The 18,720-nt window shown below is 39.4% G+C and overlaps 2 protein-coding genes across 2 annotated transcripts in view; both read left to right on the forward strand.

Moving 5' to 3' along the window:
• The window catches only part of LOC135481294 (multiple epidermal growth factor-like domains protein 11), a 35,259-nt gene extending 20,540 nt beyond the window's left edge, over positions 1-14,719 (forward strand). Inside the window, exons 9-13 of the mRNA XM_064761140.1 lie at positions 1,139-1,282; positions 5,297-5,449; positions 10,729-10,869; positions 11,473-11,560; positions 11,934-14,719. Coding sequence (XP_064617210.1) covers positions 1,139-1,282; positions 5,297-5,449; positions 10,729-10,869; positions 11,473-11,560; positions 11,934-12,144 — 737 coding nt within the window. The 3' untranslated portion in view covers positions 12,145-14,719. The remainder of the gene's footprint in view (positions 1-1,138; positions 1,283-5,296; positions 5,450-10,728; positions 10,870-11,472; positions 11,561-11,933) is intronic.
• Positions 1-18,720, forward strand: part of LOC135481299 (receptor-type tyrosine-protein phosphatase mu-like) — a 134,222-nt gene that overhangs the window by 72,155 nt on the left and 43,347 nt on the right. The window lies entirely within an intron of this gene.

Consider the following 18,720-nt stretch of genomic DNA (forward strand, 5'->3'; position numbering starts at 1 on the left):
ACAAAACCTTCACTTTAATTCAACATACAGATTCAACATGGGATGGACATCACCCGCACAAACCTGTGCCATCTCAGGTCGGATAGGTTTTAATAAACTGTTTTTGGTATTTTCTTTTCGAAATACCTACCGTGAAGTTTCGTGGGATCCGCATTTATATTAAAAGGTTAGGAGCCATGACCTCGCATTGAACTATCAAAATGCTTTACACTATGAGGGATTTCTGCCTTGCGTCATTCCTTGTGACAACACTCCTGCTGCACGTGAGCAGGGTCTAGACAAGATGGCAGTCAACATTTCAGTCGCTTTTCTCCATGTAGGAAACCAGGCAGAACACAGCCTGTAGAGAGGTATTTCATGTCAAGTTCAAATCAGCTTGAAATGTTTGTTACTCGAACACAAGCAGATAGTATACACACCAGCCGTAATTCCATAAATGTTGCTGTATGTTTGACAAGCAAACATCCGTACAACAACAACGTGAATATAAATCGAACTAGAAATCCGTTGATATCTCAGACCAACAACTTTAATGATTAGAGCTGGAGAGCAGCCAGTTGTAACGGCAGGAAGCCCCGTCGTTACAATACGCCCACTGTATGTTGGAGCAATTATGTCGTTATGTACATTATAGCTATTACCTTTGCCAAAGGACCGATTTCATTGATAAGTTTTTTAAAAACGTACCCAAGAAATTCTTACGTGAATGAGGAGAACCAGAGTTATGGGCGAGGGGTAACCCACCGGCCCTTGTCAGAAATTTTGCAAACAAAACAAAGGTGCCGTGGAAAAAGGCAGGGAGTTATAACTTTAACAATCTCAGCTAGCGAGACTACACCCCCCCCCCCGCCCCCCACACACCGAGTACCAAAGCAGGGTACATGTTTTTATATTCGTCCACACCAAGCATGTTTGTTATGTTTTATATATATATATATATATATATATATATATATATATATATATATATATATATATATATATATATATATATATATATATTGTAAATGCCAGACTTATCCAGTGCTACAACTTTCATTTTCTGCTTGCGCGTACAGCGTGTGTATCTCGATATATTGCAATCTAACTCAAACGGATTGTAATATTGTGTTTTGTTTTCTGTTTTACTTGAATGAAGCCTGTGAAGCAGGTAAATATGGCCACGACTGTAACGAGACCTGTGGATCGTGTGCACGTGGACCAGACAGCTGTAACACTACATCCGGGCACTGTCCGGGTGATCCCAGATGCATGCCCGGATATTCTGGTTTGAAATGTAAAGGTGAGTCGGGAATATTGTTTTCAATGCTTCTCTCTTACATGTCACCAGATATTTTTATAAGTGATATTTATTATTTTTCACATATTTTTTCGAGAACGGAAGTCCGAGGTTTTTCTGAAATGAATCTGACCTCAATTACCAATACCTACTTTTCCGGCAGCAAACAGAGGTTTATGGGTCAGTTCACGTACAAAAGGTTTGACACAGTAAAGATACAGAGCGATACAAAACCAAAATTGATCTTGAGATATGCTAATTATAAAACGGTAACTGCATCCCCATGCTCAAAACCATTTTAATAAGTACAAGTCAGATGTTAATACTTGGACTAAATTACCTTAAAGCAATAGTACTGATCACGACTGAGTAACTCCTTTTATACATTGCTTATGACAACGCGATCACTAATGATCAATTCGTAAATTCCCAGCCCATCCACAAAGTAGGACCAGCTATAGATTGTGGACTGCCTAAAGCGATCGCGTCAGTATTATTATTCATGGGAAATCGTAACTTATGACCTGGAAATTTTACAAACTGTCTAGCCAAGTGATATAGATGTCCCCAGGCAAAAGCAGGCCCCAAGAGAGCTTCCAGTAAAGCAGAAACCATTGAAAAGCATTGCTGAGGAAATCTCTCAATTTTTAAAAAAAAAAGTGTCATAGAACCTATACGCAGTAAAAAGTTGAATTCATTTCACAAATGTTCTTAAGGCCAAATAAAGATAGAAGTTATCGGCTAATTCCGAATTCAAAAGGTCTTAACCTGTATGTAGAATACTTCCATGTTAAAATGGTCATTATCACTCTGTCTCAATGCCTGTGTGTCTGACAACAGACAAACCAACCAGAATTATTACACAGTTGTGAGAAATTGCTACACAATAGCTTCACAATTCTTGTTTTAATGACGTCCAGTTTTTCAGGCGTAATGTATGCACCATTCAAATACAAACAGGTGGAAATTGTCTTGAGAGAACAAAATGGTGATTTGGACAAAACAATGCAATTGTCCCAGAAGTTACGGGAAGACTTCACCTGGTGGATACGCTCCACTGAGCATAGCTCACACCACATATCACACGGCCAGTCAGATGTAGTTCTGTATTCTGACGCGAGTTGAAAAATTGGTTGGGGTGAGTTATGCATCAGGTGCAAGCTGGCCGTGTTACATGTAGGGGCCGTGTTACATGTGGGGGCCGTGGTACAGGTGAGGGCCGTGTTACATTTGCCGCCACTGCGGTCAGGGTGAAGAACAATATCACAGAAAATACGAGCTCTGAGAAGGTTGTTTAACTGTAAAATCCTGTCAAGATTTTATTGATGGCAAAAATGTGAGAATTATGATTGACAATATGATAGCGGTGTTAGAAATAAATCATATGGGGGCAAGTCATTGAAAAGTGTGTAATCACTTAGGTTATGATATACGGCACGTGTGCACTCAGCAAGGTATTTTGTTGAACTTATCTCACTTAGCTGGAAAACAAAACCCTGAAGTTGATTAAAAATCTCGTACAAAACGTAGAGAAACAGAATGGATGTTTGACAGAACAGTGTTTTCAACTGCAATGTCAGTATTGGGTATTACACCAAATATTGACCCATTTGCATCACGGTTAAATTCTACATCCGTATGTATCTTCCCGTTCTGACCCAGGGGCATATGCTGTTGATTCATTTACAATTTCATATGCTGTCGATTCTTTTACAATTTCCTGAAAATGTTATAATTTTATGCTTTCCCCCGTGTCAGCATAGTCTCGGTTGATCATTCGGTGACGCCATTTTGCCATATAGCTGTTGAGAGTGACGTCACAAGACCGCGGAGCTCTCTCCTACCATCGGTATTAAACAATATGACAATGAGAAATACAATAAGACAATATGACGTCTGATACCCAACCAAAAAGTATCATCTCTGTTCCGTGTTGAAAAGGCCGGTGTTTCTTGTAGTTTGGCACTCGTTCATGGGCGATGTTTATGGACACAAGCGTCGTGTTTTAGGTGTTCTCCTAGACCTCGTCCTGCATGGGTGTAAGCATTTGGCCTGTCTGGCTGTATCGACTTCAGGGAATTTACCGAACATAGCAGAACCTTCTGAGTGGTAAGAGACCCTTTCATTCAGATTTGGTCGAGATATTTGCGTTATAAATCTGACTATGCTAGGAAAAAATGATGCAAAATCACAATATTTTTCTTCAAGCAATGACTCTCCCGAGGCGATTTTCTTGCCCTGGCAAGTTACTGCAGTCTCCTGGCCAACACGTACGCATTGTGACAGCTGTTCTCAGTTCCCTGCTCATAAATGTGTGGTTCAAATGAATCAGTTTAACATTTAAACTGGCCGCAAAATCCAATTTATTACATCAATATCTGCTTATCCACTACACGAAACCACACTGACAGTCGAGAGCTTATAGTGACCCTTTCAGCGATAGTGATTGGCTAAGTTCATAAGGGCTTCTACAACATGGCTAGTCGGAGAGAATTGTCCATCAGTGCCATATCCCCAGTGCTGAACTTCATCTTCTCACCTTTCCAAACTTCACAGATTTCTTTCACATATTTTTCTGTGATAGCTGTGTGCTATACCATTGTTTAGTGTATATATAGTGACAGACTTCATGTTCGCTTTATGAACTGGTTATTACTAATCAGGTTGTCACGAAGAATGCATAAAATAAGTTTCAACCTCATAATATTGTGATCGATATTTTGTCTTATGCTAATTTAGCCCAAATATTGACCTTTGACCCGTTCTCAAATAGTTTTAAGCATGGAGGTGGAACTACCATTACCATTTCATAATTAACATATCTCAAGGTATTTTTAAGAAAAAAACTTTCTTTGTACGCGACATGACCGCCAAAAGTCATAATTAGCGCTAATATGGTGGTTGGGTTGGCTTGGCTTGGTGCATAGGCTGAGAACTAAAGAAGAGATCTGGTTACCATGACGAATGTAATAAACGAGTTTCATCCTCATATTCAACCGTGACCGATAAACTGTATTTTTTAAAATAACTGTGCCGTCACCTGAGGTATTGAGTTCTTTCCACCCTAACGCTTTTATGAACTTTAACAAATAAAAAGATGTCTCAAGTTACAGAGAGCTGAATAAAGGCGACTCTCTAAAAGAGATAGGCTACAGTACGTAGGGCAATGCGTGGCTGGCTATCTCACCCCACGTGAAAAATTCCACCAATCTTTACAACGTGAACCTATCCTTACATTTGGTACACACGGATTTACTGTCATCCAAGTGTATATATGTCAAAGGATGCATTGATAAAGCATGCTTAAGCAGTAATCCAGCCATTCAAGCATTTGAATTAACGTCCGTCATGTTTTGATTTAGAACTGCCTCCAAGTTCAGGTAAAGCATGTGCTGCCTGTTCGAAATTTCTTCCAACGGTGTTTTCCTTGAATGTAATATGGTTTTCTTTTTTTGTATCTAGAATGAAAGTTTGTAATTGGGTTTCGCACTTCGCCATTGAAAATACTTAACAGCTGGATTTTCATTAAAGACGGTTTACTGGTACACACTTTAACATCTTTCAAACGCGGATAACTAATAAATTCAAAGTATACCAGACCTAAGGATGGACTTAAGGTACAACTATCTACTATCTCCAAACCGTCGACTCTAAGCGGTATACTCTTTTGTTACTTTTTGCAATGCATCACTGTTCCTGTATGGTTGTATTCGTAAAGCAGTGTAGGTGCTTAGAACCGGGTTGTTAAACTACGATTTCAGTGTAATAATTGACCTGGAAAAAAATGGAAGACAGTGTTCTTCTGCTTATTCATTATAATGGGAGAAAAGCGGGTGAAGGCACGACCATTGGCAGATTGTTGGCGTATCTTTTCACGTAGGACCCACAGGAAGCCAGCATGAGCTGGACTTAAACTGACAACGACCGCTTTGGTGACGCCCTTGTGTCATTGCGCTGCGTTATCATACTAACCATTTGGCCACTAAATATTTTTTGAACATTTGACTTTTTTGGCAGGATGTGATGCTGGGTTTTGGGGAGCCGACTGTGAGGAAAAGTGTGGCGAATGTTATAACAACGTCACGTGTGACAGAGCATCTGGGGGCTGTCCAATCACAGAAGAGAATCGCCGCTGTAAGGCCGGTTTCTTGGGATCTAACTGTCGACAAAGTTAGTATGCCAGTCCCTTGTATTAAATCAAAATGTCTGTTGTTACTAACTAAAAACCTTCCCCTTCTAAAAGGGTCTTATTCTATATCCCTTCTCCTTACACATACCCTAGCAAAGTCTTTACATATTTACGCTCAAACCATCCGGAATTTCTTTACGTTAGTCTATATATAAGGCCGACGGAGTTGTGAAGCTGGCCATCATTTACTAAAGTCCACAACAGTCACTTAGAAAGTCCACTTGACGTTGCGTAAGGTTTGTCGCTTATCTGAGAGGTAAACAAACCAGTTGTTTCTCATCTTTGCTCTCCGATAGTGGTACCATTACATATTTGGGACTTGTCCAGGAACTAAAATCTGCTTGTGCTAGATTGTAGCACGTTAATTGTCAACGGTGTTAGCGGTGCTTAGAGGTGTTTTGGTTCCTATTTTGGATCAAACAGAGATTGACATTTTGTGAAACTACTTATGTAATTTCTTTGTACACTATATTGTGTCATTATGGCTGAGGAATTTAATGCACCTTCAATCCTTGATTGCGAGGATTTGTCGGTTGTTGAGTTGTCTACGAAGGCAGATTTAAGGAAAATATCTGACATGTGTCTATTAGACTTAAGCCAGAAGCCCTAAGATTATTAGAAAGTTGAAAGTTGAAAGTTAGAAAGGGAAAGTGAGTTTGAGTTAGAGACGGTGATATTAAAAAAGGGAGAAACAGAGTTAAAAGAGTCACAGAGTTTGAACAGGAGTTCAAACTGAAGGAACCCCGGGTTAAAAGTAGTGATAAAGAAGCTGTTAGTCGTAATCAGCAAGGGATTGGTTTGACCCAAAGCCTTCGATTAGTGCCCAAATACGATGATAAGGCTGTTGAAAGTTTTTTTCTGTCCCAAAATATGAGAAAGTGGCTGTTAACTTGGAGTGGCCTGAAGGTACTGGACAATGTTACTGCAGAGTACATTGGAAGGTTAAGCTGCAGAGGTCTATTCTACTTTGTCGGTAGATCAGTCTTCAGTTTACAACACACTCAATGCACTGGTCTTGTCTGCTTTTGAGCGCTTTTGCCGGAGGCCTGTAGACAGAAGTTCAGACAGTTAAGGAAACAGCTGATGAAACTTACGTGGAGTTTGTCGGGGGTAAAGAAACACTGTTTAATAGCTTGTATAGGGCTCTGGCGTTAGGTCATTCTTTTCAGAATTTAAGGGAGGCTATTCTCTTGGAGGAATTTAAGAACAATGTTGGAAATGAGGTCAAGGCTCATTTAGGTGAACAAAAGGTCAAGGACATTAAGACCGCGGCAAGTTTGGCTGATGAATATGAGTTAAATCATAAGAGTGATGAACAAAAATTTCAGGCTAAATTTCAGAAGTGGAATTCCGATAAAAAGACTTCAAATTTTAGTACTGACAAGCAGATAACAAAAGTCAAATGTGTGTTTTTCTTCTGATACGTTCCCCGTCAACATACGCAGTTTTTGTCCTATCGTCAAATCATACGTTAAAGAGGTAGGACAGACACCAGAGACATACTGGGGATTCATGTCTGATGGTGTGGTTACTGTGAATGGAGTTACCTCCCCTGTTCGTATACTTAGGAATCTTCGGGCAAATCAGTCTGATGTTAGCAGATGTTATTCCGATAAGGCTGCCAGTCATGTTCTGATCCAGGGTTTTAATGGAAATTTTATGTCTGTTCCCTTACTAGAGGTTACCATAACTTCTGATTTGGTTACTGAAGGGGTTGTTAAGAGTTTGCCTGAGAAAGGTATTTTCTTTCTTGCTCGGTAATGACTTAGCATGAAATTAAGTTAAGGTTTGTCCTCATGTCTGCAGTGTACAGGTTTTTGGACGAAAATACAAAAGACCTACGAAAAGTTTCCAGGTATATTTCCCTCTTGTGTGGTTACCAGGTCACAGAAAAGAGCTAGGGAGAAGGAAGACAATTCTTCTGTAACCATCGGGGATTCAGCGGGTAATATTAATTTGGCTGAAACGTTCTTTCATGATATTGATGGTGTAGAGAATGTAAGGGAATTAAGTAAGTCTGCTTTATTTTGAGGGAATACCTGGAGAGTGGGCTGTTGAGAAGAGAGTATTGACTGCCTCATGCATTAGCTAATGATTAAGCAAATTTGAATCAAGTTTTCTCACCTCTAACTGTAGACAGGAACTACTTAAGATGGGTCATGAGATTCCAATAGGTGGACATTTAGGCATTGGAAAATAAATTCGCTCGCTATATTTATTGGCCTAAGATTCACAGGGATGTGGTTAATTTCTGTAAGACAGGTCACACCTGTTAGCTTGTAGGAAAACCACAGCATAGTATAAGGCCTGCATCCTTAATTCCAAATCCGGGTTTTAGTGTGCCTTTTAGTAAGGTACTTATTGACTATTATGGATACAGCTAACAGATACAGCTAACTACACCTCGGATAGTTAATAGTCTGTTAATCTTTTTACCAGATATGGTTTACCTAAGGAAATACAAACTGACCAGGGCTCCATCGTTATGTCTGGTTTATATCAGGAAGTTATGTGGGATTAAGCAGCTTTAATCCACACCTTATCACTGTCGATCCCAAGGGGCTTTGGAAAGATACCACCAAATCATGAAGAGCGCTCTACGAGCTTACTGTATGGAAAATTCTGAAATTTGGGACAAAGCGATAAAATTTGTATTGTTTGCCTCTAGAGATACTCCTAATGAGTACACTGGGATTAGTCCATTTGAGTTGGTGTATGGTCTTAAGGTTAGATGTCCTCAGGAAACAGAAGTAACCTTATTAGAGTATGTTTGCCCCTACCTCACGAACCGCTTAAGGCCAAGTTTAGTGGACCATATCGGTTAGCAAAAAGCTGACGCTGTTAACTACATTATTAGCACACCTGGTCATCGGGAAACTGTCACATGTCGCATTAATATGTTGAGGAATTTAGGTAAAGTGTTAAGTCACCTTTCTAAATGTCGGAGACAGGATTGGCTCAGTTGGTTAGCGCGCTAACGCAGCGTAATGACCCGGAAGCATTCACCAATGAGGTCGCTGTGAGTTCAAGTCAAGCTCATGCTGGCTTCCTTTCCGACCGTACGTGGGAAGGTCTGCCATCAACCTGCGGATGGTCGTGGGTTTCCCCCAGGCTCTGCCTGGTTTTCTCCCACCATAATGCTGGCGGCTGTCGTATAAGTGAAATATTCTTAAGTACGGCGTAAAACATCAATCAAATAAATAAATAAAATATGTTTGGATGTACCTGGTTGTACTAATGCTGCAGGACATGATGTAGATGTAGGAGGGGCTGTACCCATCAAACATCACCCTTTCTGGATTAACCCTGCAATGCTAAATCTTGTTAACTAGGAAATACGGTACATGTTAGACAGCGGGGTTATAGGGCATAGCCAGAGTGGCTGTTGTTCACCAACTGTAGTTATTTCTAAGTTCGATGGTTCTATACGCCTATATGTGGATTACAGAAAGATCAATGCTGTAAACAAGACGGATTCTTATCCTATTCCTCGTAGTGAGGATTGTATTGATAGGGTAGGAAATGCCAAGTTTATTACTAAGATTGCTCTTAGTAAGAACCTGGTAAACATCTCGAAAAGATATTCTCTTGATTGTCTTCATTGGGTTTAGTGACTGATCTCAAGAAAAATTTGCCAAAGAACAAGCGACATACCTTTGTCCCTGGTTCAGCCAAAGTCCGGGCCATACTATCTTTACCAGTGCATACTTGTAGGAAAGACCTCCTTAGAGTGCTTGGGGTATGTAGTTTTACCGTACGTTTGTGCCCAATTTCAGCGATCTTGCCGTTCCATTGACTCTGTTGCGCAAAAAGAATGTCAAGTGTGTATGGTCAGATAGTTGTTAGTCAGTTTTAATGGGTTAAAGGACATTCTATCTAAACGTCCTATTTTCAAAGCTCCAAATCTAAGCCGCCCTTTTCAGATGCCTAGTGACATCGAGGTAGGATCTGTTTTACTCCAGGATAGGAGAAGATGGAATAAATGAATGATTATGGCTTAACGCCACATCGGCAATATTTCAGCCATATCGTGGCGAGTACAGAAGATGGAATAGAACAGCCTGTGAGCTATTTTTCTAGGAACTTAAATAGACATCAAAGGAATTAGTCCACCATAGAAAAGGAGGCATCTGGCCTGGTGCTGGCTGTAGAGCATTTCGAATTGTAATTGACCAGTTGCTCTGGTAATATCACTATGTATACTGATCACGACCCTTTGGTGTTCTTAGAAAAGTTTTAAGAACAAGAATCAAAGATTATTACGATGGTATTTGACCTTACAGCCTTATGCTGTGGAAATTATACATATTGCTTGTAAGAAAAACAGTGTGGCTGACATGCTATCGAGAGCTTGGTTGACATTTGTGTATGCATATTTCTTTCGGTACGTACATTTTTCCCTTATTGCATCATTTTGTCATTATTGTATATATATGTTATATTTATTGTAAAAAAAAATTGGGTACTTATGTACAGTTATCTTTTCTTTTTGAGGGAGAGGAAGTGTTACGAACCATGTTTTTCAATATTGTATTATTTTTTTGTTATTTGTTCCTGAGTCAGTGCCCGACTTACATTTTTCCCTCTGTGCCTGCTTTGCACTGTAATTCAGTCGAGCGTTCTCGGGGCTTCGGGGTTTATGAGTATAATGTCATCGTACATAGAGTACACTTTCTGGAAATATGTATCGGTGTTGTAAACATGTTTAAAACCATCCAGATTTTTTTTCACGTTTATCTATAAATATTACCGACAGACTTGTGCAGCTGGCAGTCATTTAGTTAAGTCCATTTGAGAGCAGTCATTTACTGAAGTCCACTGGAGAGCAGTCATATTTACTGTCCTCCTCTGTGAAGGAGTTTGCTGGGTTCAGACATATCGGCTTTTACGCCATTTGACTTTCGTACTCCATTTTCTGTACAGGACACTTTGTGAGATTGTGTCTCGCCACCGGCCACTCTTCTCGTCGCCACCCGTGTCTATTCCAAGCAAGCTTATAGCATTCCTCGCTCTGCTTTAGCCAGTGTCAGGCTTACATGGGTTCCTTTGCTTTCCAGGTTTGTTATGTGCTAGTTTTAGTGTCCAAGATTGATGCCAGTCTATGTTGTGAGATTCATTCTAGCTTGCCTTTAACGATTGCAATGCAGACAAAAAAAGAACAAGAAAGCTGACAATGCAAGCTATAGAACGGTAACACTGAAACATCGACAAATAAGACAGAAGTCTGAAGATAACAGAAATATGTGTTCTATTTTGACAGCATGCTCCCCTGGCACATGGGGACAAAACTGCAAACTTACTTGTAGTCTGAACTGTCTTAATGGTCCAACCGGATGTGACGTCAGGAATGGAGCATGTATTGGAGGTTGTACAGATGGACATGAAGGCCGATTTTGTACCCGTAAGCATCGTTACCTGAAAAAGACTATCTTTGAATGTAAATACACTCTCTTGGTGACATTTCAACTGATAATAGAACGTTGCCAATAATTTTGCGTCTAAAAGTAATTCCTAAGGTGCCAGTGGCTTAATGATTATACACAAGAGTATCCTAATGTCATTAATATTTGAAAGATCAGCATTTGCTGTCGATTACGCTCCATTTACAGGCTGTTTCGGTTTTAATCCTACAACAGATAATTATCTCCATGTGGAAGGCAGGATGACAACAATCCATTGCATATTTTCTTGCTTATGTAACTCAGCACGCAGTTCGAAGTCAGTCCCACCTTGAAGATCTAACATATTCCGCCAAAGTTGCACCGCATTAGATTTCCCATACGCCCACCCCTCTCACTTTAATAGCATATGTCTGTCAATGTCAGAGTGTAGGCTTTGTCCCACAGCGCCATTGTGTAACGATTTTGTTTAGAAAATAAACATTTCTGTGCTGCTGAAATGTTCACCGTCATAAAATACATTGCTCGCCAAAAACTGAATAAGACGTAGCACAATAAAATCAGCAATTTCAAATTTGTTTAAATGTGTATTTTACCGTTTGTAGCCGTCAACTATAACTACACAGGAGTGGTTATAGGCTGTGTGGCTGTGGTGGTCGCTGTCGTAATCGTCGTTATTGTACTGATGTACACGTAAGTGATGCCAGCTTAAAATAGGACCATGAATGTTTATTCCACAGTATAGGATTTAGATATGCTTGTAATATTTTATGTATTTATTATATTTTTATAATACTTTGTTTATACACTAAAGGTTGTGATACACCTAAAGCTGTACCCATTGTTCCCTCTCTGTGATACAGAATAATGTGCAATTTAAATCCTAATACGTTTACATGTACTCAGAAAATGTGACGAAATAATCCGAATAAATCGATATTAGAGATAAGTATATTGTAATATGCTGCTGTAATAATTTTCGCTTTGTTGGGTTTATATTTTGTGTTAAGATAGTATATATTTGTTGAAATTATTTAGGTGACCATAGACTGTGTTATTTCTACAGGAGAAGATGTCACGGTAATAAGTCAGAAGGAACCTCTGAGCGTTCGGATCCGGTCCACGTCCAGAATCGGGAGAGTTCTAATCAAGGGAGAGAGGCGCGGATTTCAACTCCAGTGGACAGCAACCCGTATGAGAGTGTTTGTGAGAATGAATACGACAAAATCCGATTTTCTTGTAATGACACCGAGGCCAGTTACACAGTTGTTACTTAATTTCATGGTTTTGGACGCGAAACGCTTCCTGGAAAGAACGGGAGATAGTGAACCGTTAAAAAGGACAAGTTTTGAACATATATATAGTTTGAATTAGATAATTCGCTCCTAAAAACAGCACACTTTGTTTTCAATTTTGAAAAGGTTCAAAGGGCTAATGCTTCTTTTAGTTTGGGGCTCGGTGAGGGCGATGCTGGTGGACACAGCTGTCGTGTTTTAGCGGTCCTGCTCGCCCTCGTCCTACAGGGGTGTAAGCATTTGGCCTAGCTGGATGTACCGACGGCAGGGAATTTACCGAACACTGCAGGACCTTCGGATTAATAACAGACCCTTTTATTCAGATTTTGGTAAGATATTTTTGTAATAACTCTGACTTTGCTAAGGAAAAGTAATGGAAAGTCACAATATTTTTTTTCAAGCAATGACTCTCCCGGACGGTTTTCTGCCAGCTTACCGTGACAAGTTACTGCAGTATCCTGCCCAACATGTACGCATTGTGACAGGGGCAGCCGTTCTCGGTTCCCTGCTTATAAACGTGTGGTTCAAAATACATCAGTTTTACACTTAAGCCGCAAAATCCAATTCATTACACCGATACCTGTATCCACTATAAGACACCACACTGACAATCGAGAGCTAATATATTTTCACGTGACAGCCAATTATCACGTGGCGCTTTCAGGGCTATGGATTGGCCAAGTTCAAAAGGGCTTCTACAACATGGCTTCTTGGAGTGAATTGTCCGTCATTGCCATATCCCCAATAATCAACTCCATGTTCTCGGCTTTCAAAATTTTTTAGAATTTTTTGAACATATTTTTCGATGACAACTTTGTCGTTTATCATGGTTCCTATGTATGTATAGTGGCAGACTTTATGTCACTTTAATTACACAGGAAAACATTATGGGTTTTATGAACCTAGAAAGTCCTAAATTTAACTTGAAAATTATAATAACCCTATCAAATTTAAATTTCAAAGTTCTGAGCATATATTTAGTGGATATATAACAACAGTATACTAATATTATATCTCAAAACAAGTAAGCAGTGTAGCTTATAAGCCTAAAGACCTAATAGTGTTCACATAGAGTGTAAATTAACAAGCGCTTACAACCCGAGTTTCAAGTCAGCGTTTGTGTGACTTGAGCACTTTTCCTTCCAAAATGTTCATGGTCTAGACAGTTTTGCGCCAGTTAGGATATTCCAATAAACTTTTGAACTACGGATTTCAGCTAGACGTATGCCGCTCGGTCCCGGCAGAGAGTGGCCGCTTAGGACAGTTAGACGCTAAACACAGGTCCCGTAAGTACAGATTTGACAGGATAGATCTTTTGTTACTAAAACAAACATGATCGCTTTTCAGAGCTAGTGGGCGGACATGCTCTGTTGGCACACAGATGATTCCTGACTAAATCACATTGTCCAGTTAAAATAATCGAAGTCCGCTACCTTAACATTTGCCTTATTCCGAATGGAACGTGATGCTATTTGAGAGTTTCATAGTATGAATGAATTGATATCTTCAATCTTGTACAGGGTTGTCAGCCTCATGATCTTCAGTGTGTTTTGAAGAGTTAATAAATTTGCCATACAGGGACACGTTCTTCTTTTTTGTATGTTGTTTAAGGTGAGGGGTAATTTCCAATTTTTTGGTAATTATCGAAGCATGAATTTAAACCCTTGTATTCGTCATCTGTTCAGGGGCCTCCGTGGCTCAGTAGGTTAGCGCGTTAGCGCAGCATAATGACCCAGGAGTCTCTCACAAAGAGTCCAACTCATGCTGGCTTTCTCTCCGGCGGTACGTGGGAAGGTCTGCAGCAACCTGCGGATGGTCGTAGGTTCCCCCCGGGCTCTGCCCAGTTTCCACCCTCCAGAGAGAAAGAGAGAAAGTTGTCATCTGTTGAAGTCCCACTTGTCAAGCCTTCGTAATAGAATTAAGAGATGGTGTCGAAGACTATTGTTCCATCTCCAGTATTGCACGATCCTGTGCCTAGAATACTTGCATGTAGATATAATTCATTTTCATTTGTAACAACACTGCAGTTAAGATATGCTTTTATTTAACACTCTAGACAGATCTAAATACGTGAGGTTACTACAGGAGTATTTTCATCAGTATTTTCACCATGTTAACTGTTCTGTGGTACAGATCATTCGTAGATCTAATGTTAATTTAAAAATTAACACCATTAGACGACCATATTATTTAACTAGAATACATATTTATACAATATATGTACACAGACCTAATGGCTCTTAATTATGTGACTAAATTATTTTTAAAGTAAGCATCTACGAAAATTTAAGAACTATAGAATACGAGACATACCTACATATATTTTATACATATTTGTTACTTCCAAGCGAAGTTGGATGCTTTTGTTGACAAATGCTCTTTAGGCTTTCAAGTTTTCTTATAATATTAATTTTGATACCTTTTAATTTACAGTTGTATTATCTGGTATTATTCCTGCATAAATCATGATTCTGCTGGTGGACTAAGTGTTCCCAAGGCCATGCTTTTGGCATCAGTGCATAAAATGTTTACCTAATTGTGGCTATTAAAATAAAGCCATGGTGCTGGGCGGGTGAGGGGGGCATTCAGATGAACAGTTAGAATCACACCCTAGCGTATTTCACCCATTTCGTGTCACCATTTGCCAATTATCACAAAGTGGTAGTCGTCAGTCAGTGGCAGTGGCCTTTGTTAATTAGTTGGACAGTCTTCAATTTATGTTTACGCAATTTTCATTTTGGATATTTTTAAATTGTATTTGTTTTGATAACACTTTTTGTATCGATTGACAGAGGCATTACTTATGGATAACAATAAGTAAAAACTTTTTGTATTAGTAATTAAACTTATTACTTTGATTTCCATTGCGTCTTTACTGTGCTGTGTTTGTTTGTGAGTTAGCTGCTCTGGTTTTAAAAAGCGGTGGATTTTACATTTTTCCCATTGTATATACGTGTGATTGTGGTTTGTGTGCTCTCCGACGTCCACTTGTTTGTAAAGTAAGCAAACGGACGATGGCTGGATTGTTTAGCGATTTGAAGTAACTGTGCAGGTATACTTTTTGCACTATAATAAAACATACGAGGTATTCTTTTAACACTGCTTATCTCGATTTGACAGCTCCTGATATCCTGTCCCACAGATTAAACTATCTCTATAAAGGCAAATTACGCAGCCAAAATTTCGTGTAAGGCTTGCACTAAACTGTAGTGTAGCGGGCCTTGTAGAGAGGAGGTGTATCGTACGCAGATATATAGTGTAAGCAGCAGTCTACGCTCAAATGCAGTATTAGCGACAGCCATACCACGCTGTAGCGAAGAAAAGTGACTACACTGGGCAATGATGTAGACATTAGGTCAAATGTCCTGCACCATGAAATGGGGGTGGTCTAATACTGTCAAAGGCACCAAAGTTTTCCAGATACAAGCTCTCAATATATTCCACCATGTACTCTACATCGAAATCAATCTTCTATCTCTCGGGTATCGCCATTTCCTGATAGCTACGAAATACAGTTCATTTATAAATTCTGTCAAAAAAGAAACGCGACCCCTGTCCTCGGATATCAAAAATTCGTTCGAATAAAGTTATTGCTTCCAAACTAAATTTTAGCCAAATGTAATGAAATTAAACACGTTTTTAATGAGGATTACCATTGAAACAACTGCCTTTTCTCTCCTAAGTGTATTTTATTGCTTATGACGTCACAACGCAAGGACTGACCCTGTTGACGTCGCACACAGAACCATTTACATACAAATCATGTCAATGGCAGTTATAGTGTGGGGGTGTATAAAAGCCCATGTGCTTTCGTATTTTATTCATTCATTGGTCGACGAAAGGCAGTCGGTAAAATGCCGCGACTGAGTGCTGCCGACCGAAATATCGCCATTGGTCGTCTTCAAGCCGGAGAAAGTTTTGGTACTATTGCACGACACCTAAATGTTCACAAAACAACGATATCCCGACTTTGGAGCCGTTACAACAACTTTAATTCGACCAATCTGAGGATGATCGTGGGTTTTGCTGATCGGTTTCGTCTCAACATAATGCTGATCGCCGTTGTATCAGAGAAATATTCTTAAGTATGGTGTAAAACACCAATCAAATCATGAAGTAAAAAAATGTGACATGTTGTTACTACAGTATGTCGAGCTGATTCAATACGTCGACACAGATCATATACAAGCCGTCAACTGGTCAATAAGCGCAAGACCATTTCACAACAGTTTCCTCTGGGCATGCCCAGAAGGCAGTAATATGCAGCGACTCGCTGTCTTGCCTTTTGGCAATTTAAAATAATAAATTTAAAAATCCATTGATACTTGAGATAATAGCCAAATACCGAAAACTAATTAAAAGAGGTAAAGATATTATATTCTGCTGAATACTAAGTCACACTGGTATCCATGGAAACACAGTCGTGGACAGGGAAGCGAAAGCTGCCCTATATAAACCTGTATCTCGGGTTAAAATCCCTTATTCTGACGTGAAGTCTAATATTCTTAAATATATTTATCGCCTTTGGCAGGGTGAATGGGACTTGCAGATCCACAATAAACTGCATGCCATCCATCCTCTCATTGGCTACAATGCCTATACTTGTCAAATGTCTCGTGGAGACCAAGTAGTTTTAACGAGGTGTCGTACTGGGCATTCTCATTTGACACACAATTTCATCTTAGATGAGAGCAGTGCTCCCGTTTGTGTGTTCGATGTAATGCACAATATGGCATCAAACATATCTTGGTTGACTGTGTAGACTTTGCCCATGTTAAGCAAAGGCTCTACACGGTCAACTCTATATATGATTTATTTGACAGCATCGTTGGCGATGTTGTCATAAATTATTTGAAGGTCATTGGCCTATATCATAAAATATAAATTTTAATTGTCATAAATACCCATAGATAAACATGTATATACATATAGATTTATACATGTACTATAATCCTGGTTTTCGAGTTTTAACTCTTATTTTTCTTTTATACGATTTTAAACATGTCTGTGCTTTTTGTTTTGATTTTGATGTTCATATTGTCATATCGAAAACCTTAACAGTCTCGCGTTTTCACCTTGTTCTCGCCACGATATGGCTGAAATATTGCCGATGTGGCGTTAAGCAATAATCATTCATTCCATTTCACAACATGACGTTTAACACAAATTATCATAAAACTAAGGAAGTATATAAAGTACAAAAATAAAACAAAATCATAAAAAGAGAAGCGGTCAACAGTTTCAATGATGTAGGGAAGACGGAAGATATGTTCTAGGCGACTGAGTGAAATCAGTATTCAAATCGTGTAACATGCTGCAATATCAATTGTTGATAGCAAAAATATGTATCTCAGTTGAGCTTTAGTTTGTACTGTTCATGTATTCAACGTGGCGATCTAATTTATCACGATAAACATACGGTCCTTAGGCCCCGATTAAGCGGAACAAAACACAATCATGAAGTCGGGGCGCAGAGATTCTCAACCCTCTGACCATAATTACTTATAAGAGAATACTATTCATGGTAAAACTTAAAAAAATTGGAGTGAAGGTGTTTGATAAAATAACCTTAACTCATTAGTTTTTGCAGTAAAAGCTTGTGACATTGATTGAAATCGTCACACAACACGCAGGGTATACCTAATAGGCGAGATATGTACACGTCATATGCAGGACCCTTCGGTATACTGCTGTCAATTACTCTTGCTGGTTTCTGCATATAGTCGTATTCATATGAGAACAGGTATAGGCCACAATTTGTACCCATGGGAATACCTATAGACTCTTGATATATGGTTTCCCAGAATTTCATACAGATGTTATTAATGAGAAATTCAAGCAGCTCAATGAACACGGAAACATCCCATGAATGGTAACCTATGTATGTAGTGGGACTGAAGAAGGCTTCGTTGCCTTTGACGTTAATGTAGCAGTAACCCAGTTTGATTAAAAATCCATACAATTAGTGATGAAATTCTACCAATTAAATCCGACTGAGGGATTGTCTTATACACAATGGGGAAATCCCAAGTACTCAAAACTGTACGTGTATTTGAGGGTCTAAGTACCTCAGTGAGACGTTTTGAGTTTTTAACGAACCACCTACAGTTAACGCCTTAATTTTTTCACACTGACTTCCACTACAGTAGTTTTTCAAAAATGACTACTTCTCGTAGTGCCTTCGTGATTAGAGTAGATTCCCCCGGAGCCCGAGCGAAACCCTCGACCAACATAGTCTGGTTTTAACTCTTAGCGACCGCATTGGTAATAGACTCCTGGGTCATTGCGGCGCGCTGGCGTGCTAACCACCTCGGGCACGGAGGCCTCACTTGTCACACTGAGTTGCATTTAATGGAACAGTGTTCTTGTCCATGGACTCTACATGCCGTAACATGTATAAGGTTACTTCCTGGTTTTTAATTCAACCTCTACGTTTTTCTAGCGCTTGAATGCACTTGAATACAGTAGCCCTACATAGAGCAGTGCATGTGAAATGTCGCTCATTTCCTTCGAAATGTTGCTTCTCTGCATAGCTACTCAGGCGAGTACATATACAAA

This window comes from Liolophura sinensis, unplaced genomic scaffold, assembly GCF_032854445.1.
Source record: "Liolophura sinensis isolate JHLJ2023 unplaced genomic scaffold, CUHK_Ljap_v2 scaffold_15, whole genome shotgun sequence".
Lineage (NCBI taxonomy): Eukaryota > Metazoa > Mollusca > Polyplacophora > Chitonida > Chitonidae > Liolophura > Liolophura sinensis.